The 14,519-nt window shown below is 38.3% G+C and overlaps 1 protein-coding gene across 4 annotated transcripts in view; it reads right to left on the bottom strand.

Annotated features, from left to right (window-relative positions):
- Positions 1-7,239: 7,239 nt before the first annotated feature.
- The window catches only part of man2a2 (mannosidase, alpha, class 2A, member 2), a 49,522-nt gene continuing 42,242 nt past the window's right edge, over positions 7,240-14,519 (bottom strand). For 2 of the 4 annotated variants that reach the window (XM_062035669.1, XM_062035667.1), the window contains 2 exons: positions 9,730-9,840; positions 7,240-9,654 (listed from right to left, as the gene is read on the bottom strand). In XM_062035669.1, the coding sequence (XP_061891653.1) occupies positions 9,502-9,654; positions 9,730-9,840 (264 nt within the window). In that variant the 3' untranslated portion in view covers positions 7,240-9,501. Of the gene's footprint in view, positions 9,655-9,729; positions 9,844-14,519 lie in introns of all 4 variants that reach the window. The other 2 variants (XM_062035668.1, XM_062035666.1) reach the window with 1 other exon arrangement.

A 14,519-nucleotide genomic window follows, 5' to 3' on the forward strand; every position in this document is an offset into this window, starting at 1 on the left:
GGTATGACAGCAGGACGAACAGCAGGATACAAACAGACCCCTGCTGGACATAAGTGTCAACGGACAATGTTCAACACAATCTTTGAAGCATTCCTTTGTGGTCAACCTGCACACACCTTGTAATGACCTGCTTACGAACTGTGCCCTGACATTCAATACTGCACAGAAGGAACTTCTTGCCTGACAGCACGACATCAGCTGACAACTACTGGGGACGCCTCCCAGGAACGAATGGAGGACGGGAACTGCTCCAACTGTCCGAGCACTGGCTGACTGAGGTGCGTCCGTGTGCCCTGCCACCCAAACCGCCAAAGTGTATGATCACCAATTAGACGACTCATAATAGGAGCCTTTTGACTCTTATATATGGTGGGACTCAAGGTATGGCCGCTCATGTGAACTATCCTTACAACAATTACAATGGTATAAGATGGACAACTAATGACCCACATTGTTCCTTTGCTCTCTGTCCTGCCTACGAAACCAAAAATGTAGGTCAAATGATAAAACAGGGCGTAGCTGCCGCTGATTGAACCGATACGCAAATACCACATTTTCAATTATTTCGGTTGTCTGTTAAAAACAAAGCTATTGGTTGCAATTTGGACATTCCTGCTGTAGGCTACAAAGAGCTAGCAGCTACACAACAGCTGAGCTAAAACAAAATTTAAGCATATCAAATAATTGTAGTTGCTTATTACATACACAAAGTCGCAGAGAGACAGAAGTCTGTAGAAAGTATTCAGTAACAAACGTGTCCGCATTATTAAACTTTCTACCACAGGAAATATACTGAACAAATACAGCAGTTACTGTCAGACTCTAATCCGGATTACCTTGTCTATCAGACACATGGTTAAAACCCACAACACCTTTCGTTCTAATTAATGTCCCGGGGGACAAGATTACAGAAAAGACAGATCGAGTGACAAAGGGGGGAGGAATTATGATTTATGAAAGGGAAAACATTAAAAGTAGATCAATTTGAGTATGTTGAAATTAAAATCACATTTTTCTCAGAAATGTATTTCAAGGTAATTGTAGTATACCGACCGACCACAGCTAAAGACATTTTTCTTGATTCATTTTCAGACATCCTCAAACAGCATAGTATGAAAGAAGTAACGTCATGGGGGACGTTAATCTGGACTGGTTAAATAAAACACGTAGAAAGAAACTTAAGGATATTATAAACGGCTTCTACATGATACAAATGATAAGCAGCCCTACTAGAATTACAATTGGATGACAAAAATCAAAGAGAACATCTGTAAATACACAAATACAAAACCAGAAAGAAGACTGTAAAATAAAAATACCATTGGATTAATAAAACAATTTGGATTCTAATAAAGACATGAGGACTCAGCTCTCATAAGAGCAATTAAAACAGGTCTAAATACAGATCGTATGATTTTAAAAGTTTGGAGGAACAAAGTTACAATGTTTATGCGGAAGTCTGAGGCTGACTTTCATTTAGAATTAATCAAAGCTGCAAAAGGGAACAATATAGAGTTATGGAAAACCAGATACAAACTTACGGAAAGAGAGCAAACAAGAAACAACACTATAACATTAAATATCAATGGCGCTACTATCGCAGACAGTCTGGACATAAGTAATCATTTTAATGAACATTTCATCCAGTCTGTACAAACCCTGAATAAAAAGTCCCTCAAAATCAGTGCAAATAATTGTCATTTATTCAGGATGGACTAATTTTAGAATTAACAAATGAAACAAAGTTAAACAAAATCTTCACTGCATTATCAGACTCACGATCTAGAGATATATATATGGGTTGGACACTATCTTCCTAAAAACATATAAGGATTGTATTATTGCTCGTATAACAACAATTGATAAATAAATCAATAACGGAAAACACTTTCCCTACCACGTCGAGAAACTGCTACTATGATTAAATCCATAAAGCAGGAAATAAAGAAGACCAGAACATGTACAGACCAATTAGCCTTCTCCACGTTATAACAAAAGGAATAGAAAATTTGAAGTTAAAAAGTGGCTTTGGAGCAATCAAGGCTGCTCACACGGTCACTAAGAGGGGCATTATGTTGACACATCAATTTAATGAGTATTATATTTATCCATGAGAGCATTTATGTTGTAAATTTTGAGGTATGGCTGTTAAAATCTTGGTTGTTGTTACGAATGATGACAGATGTGAACAAGAGCAGGTATTGTCTTTGTGTGATAATGTAAATAAGGTGTGGTTGTACTGTATGTTAAGTATGTGTCCATGAAGGGGCATTTGGTGACTTTTCTTAAAATTGATTACATGCTACAGTATGATTATTTTTGATTAATTATTGATTATTATGAATGTATATAAATTATGATTAATTAGTGTCATAATTTTATTGCTTAATTTTTGGATCCCTTTAATTTAGGTAGCCAGGGACTACAGATGGAAAGTAGCTATTTAGATATAATCTGGTACAGAACATATCTGTTTCTGAACTTAATGTTTCTGTGCATTGTCCCATCATAGATAGACTAAATTAAATACAACTATTTAGTGAATTATTGAGGGCACAATAATTCACTGGGTGTTGTAAAATATCAAAGTACTATTGCAAAAGCGAACAGTGACCTCAAACATGACCTGTCCTCCGCCTCTGTTCTTGCTGCGCTTGACTATCAGCTGCCTTTTCTTTTTCTTGGATGTTTCTGAAACTACTAATATTACTACTACTACTACTATTACTATTACTATTACTACGACTAACACTGTCCCTGTGAGAGGGACAGAGGGGGGAGGTGAGTTTGGATTGGGTCAAGTTTGAGCGTGTTGAGTTTTTATTTAATCGATATGATCAATCCGGTACAAGGATAAAGGAACGTAATGATTTAGATTGACAATTGCAGTGGTTGGCAGAAGCAACCCCAACCTCAAAGGAGGGTGCCAATTCAGTAATTAAATGTTTTGTGAATTATCTAATATCCCGACATGGTTTCCCCAAAAAGATTAGGTCAAACAACGGCACCTATTTTAAGAAAACAGGTTATCGTCTTCAGTCACAAGATCAGCACTTCTCAGGACCAGCAGCTTCCTAGGAAGGCGGAAAGACCATGAGACCAAAATGGTATGTTTGCAAAATGTAGAATTTGTGTGCCAGTTCCTCTGTGCAGATTTGAGGATGAAAGCAGCCACTCCAGATTCCCTTGCACTCGCTAAGAGGGGCACGGTCGAAGCCGATCCAGGACCAACACCCGATATCTGACTGGAAGGAACCGAGAGGAGAGACAACACCTTGCCAGCGATGACGAGAACAACTAAGGTTGCCAGCCGATGTGTCCGTCGGGACTCCAGCAGCTGTGGAAAGAAGTGCCGGGAGGCCCTGAAGCAAGCCGAGGGCCTGGACCAAAGCCCCACGCCCCATACTCTGCCCCAGCCTTCCCCACAGCCCCCACAGCTCCAACTCTACCTGAGTTTTCCCCAATTTCGGCCAGCACGCACCGGCCACTGAACAGTCTGCCCAATGGACTGAACCACACCCCAAGAAGAGACAGAGACAGACTGTTTGAGTGGATCTCTTTCTTCACCAAGGCAGCCAAAAGCCCAACGAGGTGTCGGCAGGCCATCAGCCTGAGGCACCACCGAGCCATCTATACGAGCACTAATCGAACATGGACTCATACGAAATTCAGTTGTGTGTTCAAAATCAATTGATAATTAACAATTTTGGTAACTACATTCATTGCAAATGCCGGGAAAAATATTTTTGCAAATGTCTTACAGTCATAAGTCTATATACATTCATCTATTTATGTTCAATGATGTTCATGATCAAAGTATTTGTTATTCCTTTACTAAATCAAAGGGTAGGCCACTAATTGTGTTCTGTGAGATGGTTTTACTGCAGGCTGGTAACAGCGATCGCTCTGAAGGAGGGTCATAGACGGAATTTTTGCCTCGTATAAAAACATTGAGGTTTTTGCCTCTATCTGTGGTAGAGATTTAACTTAGTGGTCTACATCAGAAATTGTTTTGGTCCAGGGTCTTAAGACCCTGGAAGGCGGGTATGTAGTAGAATTTCTGACCTTTGACCTATATTGCATGTCTAATAAGAATGTACGCTCATTTAATTTCTCTTCTATTCTGTGCCAGTGGGACAAAAGTGAATATTAAGTCGTGCCAACCTGTCTACAGAATGTGTTGACTGTCTAAAGGATTCGAGTTGTTATGGAACAGATAGGGAAAACAAAAAGACATTGACGCACTAGATAAAAAACAATGACGCACAAGAGACATATAAAAAATGGCAGAAGACCGGAACTCGACAGTGATTTTGGCTTGTGTGTGTCTTGTTTACTCCGGAGTAACATGTGGTCTGTCTGCACGGCTAACTTAATTCAACCTGCACTTCTGATAATGGGTAAATAAATGTGTTGTACTAAACTACTTTTGTTGCCTGTTTAAGCTTCGGACAATCCACTACAAACCAAACTTCATGAATGTTCTTTGTGACCAACAAGTATGTGCTCCAATCACTCTATCACAAAAAAATAAGAGTTTTAGAAATTATTGGAAACTCAAGACAGCCATGACATTATGTTTTTTCCATTTTTATATAAACTTTTGACCACTTCCTTGCTTTACAGCTATGTTGTTATTATGCTGTTTGTTACTTATGTATGTTATGTTGCAGCTATTTAAAATAGTTTTGTAAATTTGTTCTGGCCTGAAACAAATTGGCCCTTTGAAACATATATTTGTCTTTGTGTGTTGTATGTAGACCACATTGCTTGACAGAGTTCAGTGATGCAAATGCATGTGAAGTTGATCAACAGATTGTATTATTCTCCAGTGCAATAACAGTACTGACATGAAGGCTATAAGGGCATTAATGGGAGCTTTAAAAAAAAAAAAGACAAAAAAAAAGAAGTAACTAAATAGTTACTTTTGACAGTAACACATTACTTTTTGGTGTAAGTAACTGAGTTAGTAACTGAATTACTTTTGAAATGAAGTAACTAGTTACTGTAACTAATTACTGGTTTTCAGTAACTAACACAACACTGGCCGTCAGGGCCATCAAGGCCTTCTTTGCTGGCCTAACATAACCAGAAATCATGATCATAATTAAAAATAAAAGTACTTTTTAATTTACTTTCCCTAAATATCTAAAAGTATTCATATTCTCTTCATGTCATATTATGTTTGCTCCTTCCAACCCTGTTGTTTTTAAGTTATAGAGTTTTTATCCAATCAGAATTCAGCTAGCTTATGTTGCCATGCTGTACCAAATCTGCCTGGAGCCTTCAGAATCAACAATGGCATCTATGCACTGTAAGTGAACGGGCACACACAGTTGATAGATAATTGCGATAGCCAATCAGATCACGAGTTGTTGTCAGTAAGGTCTTCTAGATGGCCTAAGGCAGATATATAGTGATGTTATGAGCTAGGTAACGTAAGAACTCCATTACCCAGCATGCCACAGTAGTGAAGAGCATGCACAGTAGCCCCGTTTAGGTTGTTATATTTTATATATATTTATATAGCGCTTTTCTCTAGTGACTCAAAGCGCTTTTACATAGTGAAACCCAATATCTAAGTTACATTTAAACCAGTGTGGGTGGCAGTGGGAGCAGGTGGGTAAAGTGTCTTGCCTAAGGACACAACGGCAGTGACTAGGATGGCAAAAGCGGGGATCGAATCTGGAACCCTCAAGTTGCTGGCTTGACCGCTCTACCAACCGAGCTATGCCGAGCTTGTTGAATGTATCCATGTAGGATGTTTTGACGAGCACGCTGTGGAGTAAACTTTAAGAACTCAGCCAACACGCCTGGTCTGCATCTTTTATGATTAGACAACACATATATTTGCAAGGCCATTTTCATGAAGGATATTTAAAGAAAAACATTTTGTGAGACCATGTCGGCCAACCCCGGAAGCTAGCTCAGCCTTCCCGACGATGAAATGTGAGTTCAGATATTTTATTTCTTTATTTTTTTCATGTTTAATATGTTTTTTGCAATTTAAATTTTGACAGTACAACATAAGAAATGTTTTAATTGCTGATGGTAAATGCGCCAGAAAATAACCCGTTTTGTACAATGCCCAGTAGTGCGTAAATGTGTTTCTGTATAGTATTTCGCCGGCAATGGTCATGTGGTGACATAAATGATGGTATTTTGAGCGGTAATCATTGAAGTCGGACATCACTGACAAACAACAGGGCTATTAACAAGGTCAGATCAAAACTTGCAGCAAATTCCGAGAAAACTAGAGTGGTCCTGTTGTGTAGAGGAAGTTGGACCACTGGAAACACATTGACAGTTGACATTTTTTAACCTTGCTCACAAACATAGAACACTTAGGTGACGGGGGCCAAACTTGTGATTTACATAACTGAGGCGTTCTTCAGGCCTCTCATCTTGGCTGTTTTTTTTGTTTTTTTTCCGTAATGTGATTTAGATTGTTTATTTGACAGTAGTCATTTGTTTAGCTTCTTTAGTTATACTAGTGGTGTTCCTCAAGGTTAATTTTTAGGTCCTCTCTCTTTCGTCATTTGGGTTATTCAACAGGTGGCTGCGAGGTCAGTTCTAAGAACTTATGACTCACATTTTTGCAGCATATTCTTAAAAACAGCGGAGCGCTCCAGTAATTCTGACAAAAATAAATCAAAACATTTTCTGCAGAGGACGCTGTTTCTGCAGAATATACAAAAATAGTGAAGGGAGACGTACGGCTCTACCGGTCTTTAACTTCATGGAAATGTGGCCCACAAAACAATTCAGTTAAATATCGAAGGTCCTGAGTTCAATTCCGGGCTCGGGATCTTTCTGTGTGGAGTTTGCATGTTCTCCCCGTGACTGCATGGGTTCCCTCCGGGTACTCCGGCTTCCTCCCACCTCCAAAGACATGCACCTGGGGATAGGTTGATTGGCAACACTAAAATCGGCCCTAGTGTGTGAATGTGAGTGTGAATGTTGTCTGTGTTGGCCCTGCGATGAGGTGGCGACTTGTCCAGGGTGTACCCCGCCTTCCGCCCGAATGCAGCTGAGATAGGCTCCAGCAACCCCCTTGACCCCGAAAGGGACAAGCGGTAGAAAATGGATGGATGCATCCCTGATGTACAAAAACAATCATTAAATTAACATTGTTGGAATAAAGCTTGAGGACCAAACTAGCATGTGTGTCAACCGCCCAATCAGTTATTCATCTTTATTATCTTCCTTTGCATTTTATACACAATGGAATACAGAAGATAGCTTAATTGCCTCCTTTTTATTACCTTACCACAGCTCCTTTTCACCCTCGTTTTTATGAAGGACAGTTTTACGGACAGACGAGACGCACAATGAAAAAAGATGATGGAAATGGACGGAAGTGACAATCAATGAAGTGCTAATGGAAGCCAGGGCAGAACATGTTCATGTGCGACAAGACCTCCAGAGGGAAACCAGCAATTTAGTCATGTTAAGTAATGATATTTTTTTAAAGGTGACAAGTGTTCACAGTCCCATTGAAGGCAGTCATACATTGTGCAAAAATATCTGTGGAGATTGAATTTTGTTGTAAGTGGTCACTCCACACACATTATATGCTTATTAGGCTGCTGGAGTTCGTGTGTGCCTACAATGTACTTTGCAACAACAAATCACATTCAAATCAAAAACATAAATTTAAACTTCTAGAAAAACAGCAGACACATTAAGTGCATAAAAAGGTTTCCTCATGGTTGCAAAACTTGCTGGAATGTCACTGATGGAGCACTGGAATTGAATAATCTCATTGCAAATGAAATCTCTCTTGCGGCTGTGAACTCGATCAGTGATTTGAATATAGGAACTTCCCACAACCGAAGACTAACTTTCAGTCCCGCTTTACAGCACTTGCTCACTCTGCGCTAAGTCACTAAACATTTCAGGATGAACCTAGTTCATTGTTAAATTTGCATGTAAATGTTACATTTCACCCATTAACCCCCAACTTTCTGTGAGTTGCGTATGTATCGGAATTGTGCAAAAGCTTTAGGTCACCCTTACATGTGTTATTTGCTGCAAAATTATATTTTACTCTATTGACATGAATGCTGTGAAAAAGATCATTAAAACAACATAAACTGGTGGCTTATGACTTCTGCACATTTTTGTGGCGTATAGCGTCAGCTGAGCACACTGGACTTATGCAAAAGTCCACATTAAATTAAGAATATCTCCCAAATTCCAATTTCATCAATTTCAATTTGGGTTGCAAACAGAAAGAATAATTGAATTTAGATTGACAAATTACAATCAAAGGACATAATTAAAATTCCAATAGATCATTTTGTTGTATTCCATAATGAACTACTCCCACATTTCTTGACCGATTCACAGAGTTATGAAGTCAAAAGGCTCAACTCATTAAGGACATTTTACACTTTCTGTCCTTAGTGCTGCCATTTTTGCTACTCGCTAGCATGCCAAAAGTTAGCATGTTACCAAATGTAGGTAAGAAACTAAAAAGTCATGGATATTGTCACTTGGCGCTATCTTGCTGGTATGCCAACACTTAATAATGTGGGTATAAAATTAAAAGACATTGTTACCTTGAAATTATGGAAAATGGTGTAAAAATACTTCATTTACCAGAATGCAATTATTTAAAAAAAAAAAAAACATATTTATTTTGAGTGTTTGTAAAGTATTTAGTTGTAAAGTATTTAGGTCAAAACTAATGTGACAACTGTTTTATTTTACTTGCCTTTAATGAATTAATCTGATACGCAATTAATTTAATTATACTTCCTGTCATTCCAATTAAACATTCTGTAGGGTGGAGCTATTTCAATTGAAATTAATTTAATTGAAATTCCGTATTTGTGAATTTTGCACAAGCCAGGTGCATGAAATGTGTTCAGCACAACAAAATATGCAGTGACGTGACATGAGAATGAAGACAAATGTTCTCCAGAGACGACTGATGATGATGAGCGTACAGAAGCTAAACAGTGAAAGTGACTATGGAGCTTTCATGAGTCATGATCACATTGTGGCGACAGTGAAATGGGACCACCTGTGTTTCCAAATGTCCACATCACACAATCTCTTTGCTGCATTGAGACAAAAAAAAGAAAAAAAAAGAAAAGTGACATTAAATTGAAAATATATCCAAACTAAAATGATTGTGCACATAGACAATTTAAAAACAATAAACCTGAAAGAAAAACAAGCTTTGTCAATTGCACTGTGTCGTGAAGAATCCTGGCTCCCATCCTTCCAGTCGCACATCATCAGGATATTTACATTCAGTAGTTCAGTTTCAGGATAGAAAACATTCTTACATAGCAGAACTCAGTCAGATGTTCAGTTTCTTGTGGTTCAAAACAGCAATCAGCTCCCGCGTTGCAATGGACCAACGTTCTCCGACTCGCCTGTGGTTCTGCATAATGGGTTTGACAAAGCCCCGACCCTCTGTCACAGTCTGCAGCCAGTGGAGGTCCAGTTTTGGGCCTGAAGAGTCCGAGCCCGTTGGGTTCGGGCAGCTTAGCGCAATTTGAGCTTGAAGGCAGAGATGTCCATCGGATTCAGACTGACTGTGGAATGGTTGGCCAATGGAGGACTTGAATACATAAAAGTCAAAGATGTAGGCTGGAGCAGCTGCAGTTCCACGTCCTTAAAGAGGCTGGAAATGTTTAGCTGCAGAGAAAACAAGAATGCGAGCCAGCATGAGAACATGGTCATGAATAAGGAAAGGCTTGGGTCTCTCCTCACCTGTCCTTGGGTGGTGGTGCAGTTGAAACCCAAGTTTGGCGCATCCAATCCACAGTCAAAACCCAAACGGTGAAGAATTAAAGCTGCATATGGTGACGGAGCGTTGGGGTCCTGCTGTTTTAGTACACACAAATACAAAGTACATCATGCAGTACAACTTTAACATTAACAGAACATAAAGTTGTATAATGTGGAAACTAAACCGACATGTAAAGAAATGCCTCTAAAGTTGCACAAAAACATATAAAGAGGTGATCCTCACATGATACTTTTACGTGTTTTGCCTTGGTTTTTGTGATAACCATAGAACCAGAAGTGAGGTTATTGCAACCTAGCAATGAAAGCAGTACACACATTTCAGCTTATGATGACAGCAAAAGTAGGTGCAACTCAATATCAACTGAATAAATTACAAAGACATGTGCGGTCAATACTTACTTTTAAGGCACACATCAATAAACACAAGAGTGATGAGTACATCATGTTTTTATATACTAATATTTATACTTACATAAACTTACATTATATATTTTGCCTTTGATAATAGTCCCAATTCATTTTGATTATGAATTATATATTATTACTCTAGAGTCGAACACAATTTATTCTGGTTGACTTCCAATTGGTCCCGATTCAAAGTGATTACTGTAAAAGCAATATTCTCGGATAGGATAGGAAATAATTTCCCCTTTGTGGGATAAATAAAGTATGTGGTTGCAGTGTATATTCAAAAGTATCATATTAACATTCTGGAGCCTTTATTTATTCAACAAACTTTTTAATTTACAAACACACCGAATAAAAATATGCTTTGTTGTTCGAATGTTACAGCCACCCATTATTTTTTTTTTTAACAATTGTTTGAACAAAAATAAAATCTTTTGTACAAAATAACTAAACAAAAGTAACTATCTGCTACTTATTAGTTTTTGCCCTCAAACGTCCTCCTGTGTCTGGGGAATAATTCCCTATATGTGTTGTTTTTGTTAATGTTTACAAATAAATGATTTGGAGAAAATAAAAATATTAGCGTCATATACTGATATTACCTTTGGTAATGACGCCACCAATTTGTTGATCGATCCACCCTCCTGTTACAAATTGTGCACAGACTGTGATAATGTTGACACACCAACAGTTGTTATATTATCTTCTCCCGAGACTCTTATTAATCTGCTTGTTAATTTCTAGTTAAAAATTGCTTACTTTTTGCTGCAACGCAATTCCATCGACACTTTATTCTTGGTGTTGTTCAAAACTAGCTTAGAATTTAGCTTAGCTATTACGGTAGCATACCTGCTACTGGCTTGCTCTCAGTGTGTAACAAGTTTAGCCTGTTCCTCCAGTGATAATACATGACAATGATATTTACGACACTAAGAAATGTAGTTTATTTGCCGCAGTGGATGTGATTATTATTACTGTAATTTAGGGGAGCAGAGCAGCTCCACACTGTGTATGGATACACATAATTAGCTGCTAGCCGCTCGTCAGCCGGGGGACTAAAAATGAATACAGTGTAAGCCAGAGGGGATCGACTTTAAAATACATTATTCACGTAGGAACCACAGATCCCTTCATCACCAACAACAATGCAAATCATGCAGACTTTGTGAGAGCCAACAACAATTACTTTGGGAAAAATTATGATCCAGAACCTTATATTTTTGCTCCCGAATATAAGGAGGGTGAGCTACAAGTTTAAGAAGCTGTGTGCTCAACAGATCCAGCCTTAGTGAAACACTAAGCATAATGTATCAGTATTGCTAAGTTGAGCTGAAACGATTCCTCGAGTAATTCGATTACAAAATATATTCGAGGAAGTTTTGCTGCCTCGAGGCATCGTAAATTTTTTTTTTTTACAGCTTTTTGTCTCGTTTAATAAACAGTACTCACGTTTCGCACGGACTGTTTAGATATTGCACAGCGTGTTTACGTCACAGATCATACGCCCCCTGCACTGCACAACATCGCTCTTTTAAATACGCTTGAGTTTAGAAAACCTTTTCGCCGACATAACTCCCAATGGCAGACGCCGCAGAAAGCAGTGGACAAGAGCCATAGCAAAACGAGGCAAATAAGAAGCGACAAAAGTTGTCTAAGGTGTGGGAACACTTCACACTAAAATGGAAGGAAAACGTTCAACATTGCAAAGTGGAGCTCGCATACCACAATAGCACAAATTCGATGCTGCAGCACCTGTCGAGAAAGCATCCGATTGAGGGACGTCCGGAGGCGAGGTAAGTCATCTATTATCAAATGTCAACGCAAAAGTTGTGTTAGTAAAATAAATGTTATTCATTATGATAACCAGGATCTGTCCTCTCACTCCCGCAAAGTCATCAAATGCCGCCAAAGGTGTTGAAAACAAACAATGCTATCCGAGCTGTCGTGTTCAATTAGCCTTTCATTAGTAACCATGCGAAAGTAGTCGTGCAAAGTTATTCAAGTCATGCTACTTGGATACCTTGCACTTGCACCCACTATAGTCCTGGTTCACAGTGGTAGCACTTGTGTGCCAAAGTTCCTGTCAGCCATATTGGTTCTGAATATGAAGTTGCACATTTGAAATGCAGTATTAAAGGCACTACCTAATCCACTTTTTATCTTTGATATAATGAAAACTGTTCTTATTGTTTTATTTTTAATACTAAGAATATATTTTTATTTTAACTTTCTCAGCAAATGTACATTTATAACTAATTTTATATATAATTGTTTTCATCTCAAACATGTTATGATGGCAAAATTAACATTGATTACTATTTTGCATGCAATGAATACAGTGAACTGTATTGCATTAAAAACTGTTGTCATAATTAAGTGGTTTGTCTTTTTATATTGTTTATGTATTGTTGACAGGTTGAAAACAGCTCAGTGGGTTTGCGTGGAGAAACCAATGTTCAAACGGCACCGTATAATAACCATTAAAGACGCACGAGAGACAAGAACTTTGTTTATCCGGTCACACCACACAGCACATAGGGCTGTGACCGCACCTGTTTTTATTAGCACACACAAATTGGCACAATCAAACACGGACGCATTTTAGCTGTGCGTGTCAGCCTTCAATTTGAAAACAGGTGTTTAGAAAATAAAAGACAATTAGGCCAAACACAAAAATTGAGGGCACATATTAACATGTATAATTAAACCTTAATTAACCAAAAATATTATTTATTCGATTACTCGATTAATCGATCGGGATATTCGATAGAATACTCGATTACTAAAATATTCGATAGCTGTAGGTCTATTGCTAAGTGCTAAACCAGAAATACAAACTACAAACATAATAAAACGATAGCTTGCTGTACAATGTCTGCTCTCACTGCGATGACGACTGATAGGATGTCCATATCTTCCCATTAAGATGAATAACTAATTTGAATCCACATGACGAAAGGTTAAAAAAGTTGCTGCAGTCTTTGGTTGTGTGTGTTTGTCTCCATCTTCGGGTATAGATTGAATGTCACAGATGAAAAATTTATAGATTTATGGCTAAATCTTCCTATTATGCAGATGAGAGGCATGATTTATACTCTAGAAAAACTTTGACAAGCCGAGACGCGATGCAGCAGCAGCAGGTGGCTCAATGCAGCTGTGCTGCAACAGCATCTTCTTCTTTACAGTTTTACGGCATAGGTTTCATTACTGCCATCTTCAGTTTCATTTTATAATGACATTAGTCTTTCTTTGAGTCCAGTGCAGCATAGACTATGCATAGTTTGTCTGCGTCAGCGCTTATAATAACAACATCGCTAATATTTGGTTAACATTCAGGTCACCATATGTATATAGAGTATTGTTTTCAGATTTTGGATGATTATTTAGAGAGTTTTGCAGGCGGAATGGAGAGCCCCCATTGACTCCATTGTTAGCAGACTTAAAATGCATAAAAAAATAAAAACACAACTGTTCATATCTTACATAAGGATTGTGAATGACAGACAGCACATCTCTTTCTATTTTGCGTATTTCCAGTATGACTGATCTGCTGATATGGTCAAAGTGCAGAAGCGTTCACATCGTGACGTCAATCTACAGAAATTGCTGAAGATATTTGGCCGTCTGAAATTGTGGCATTTTGTGATGTTTAGCGGTATTTTCCACATACCCACTTTGCAGTTTGTAAATACAATTGGATATGGTTTAACGGCTACAATGAAACGCAATTAAACATATAAAGTCAACTCGTTTTTCTACTCTACTGGTACTTTAATTACCTCCGCCAATGAGGTTATGTGTTGGCCAGGGTTTGCTTGTCTGTTTGTTAGCAACACTTCTCAATAAGTTATGAATAGATTTTGATGAAATGTTCAGGAAACATGCACAAAAAACAATTCCTGTGATCGACTGCAAACACAATTCACCCTCATGTTACCTCCTTTTCTCCCCTTACTGCGTTCCAAGCCCCCACTTTACCAGTCCCGCGCTGTGCAGAGAATTCTGGGAGATGTAGTGTATTTTCACACTGGCCAATGCAAAAATGCCAGAAAAAAATACTCACCAAGTATTTGTTTGACACCATCACACGTCATGGCATTATTGTAAGGATTTTGAAACTGCAATACCGTGGTATCTACAATACTGTTATAGCCTTAGTTTTATGAAATTATTGCATTCAGTGTTTTTATTACTGTATGTTCTGTTCTTCATGTGTTTTTGTACAGAGTGTGTGACTTCAGTGTTAATTTAGCTATGACTTCCGATTTACACTTAAATTAAACTAACAACGTGTCATAGGACTGAATTACTGAAATGTGTTTGTCACCCAAAGACCACGTGTG

This window comes from Entelurus aequoreus, linkage group LG24, assembly GCF_033978785.1.
Source record: "Entelurus aequoreus isolate RoL-2023_Sb linkage group LG24, RoL_Eaeq_v1.1, whole genome shotgun sequence".
Taxonomy (NCBI): Eukaryota; Metazoa; Chordata; class Actinopteri; order Syngnathiformes; family Syngnathidae; genus Entelurus; species Entelurus aequoreus.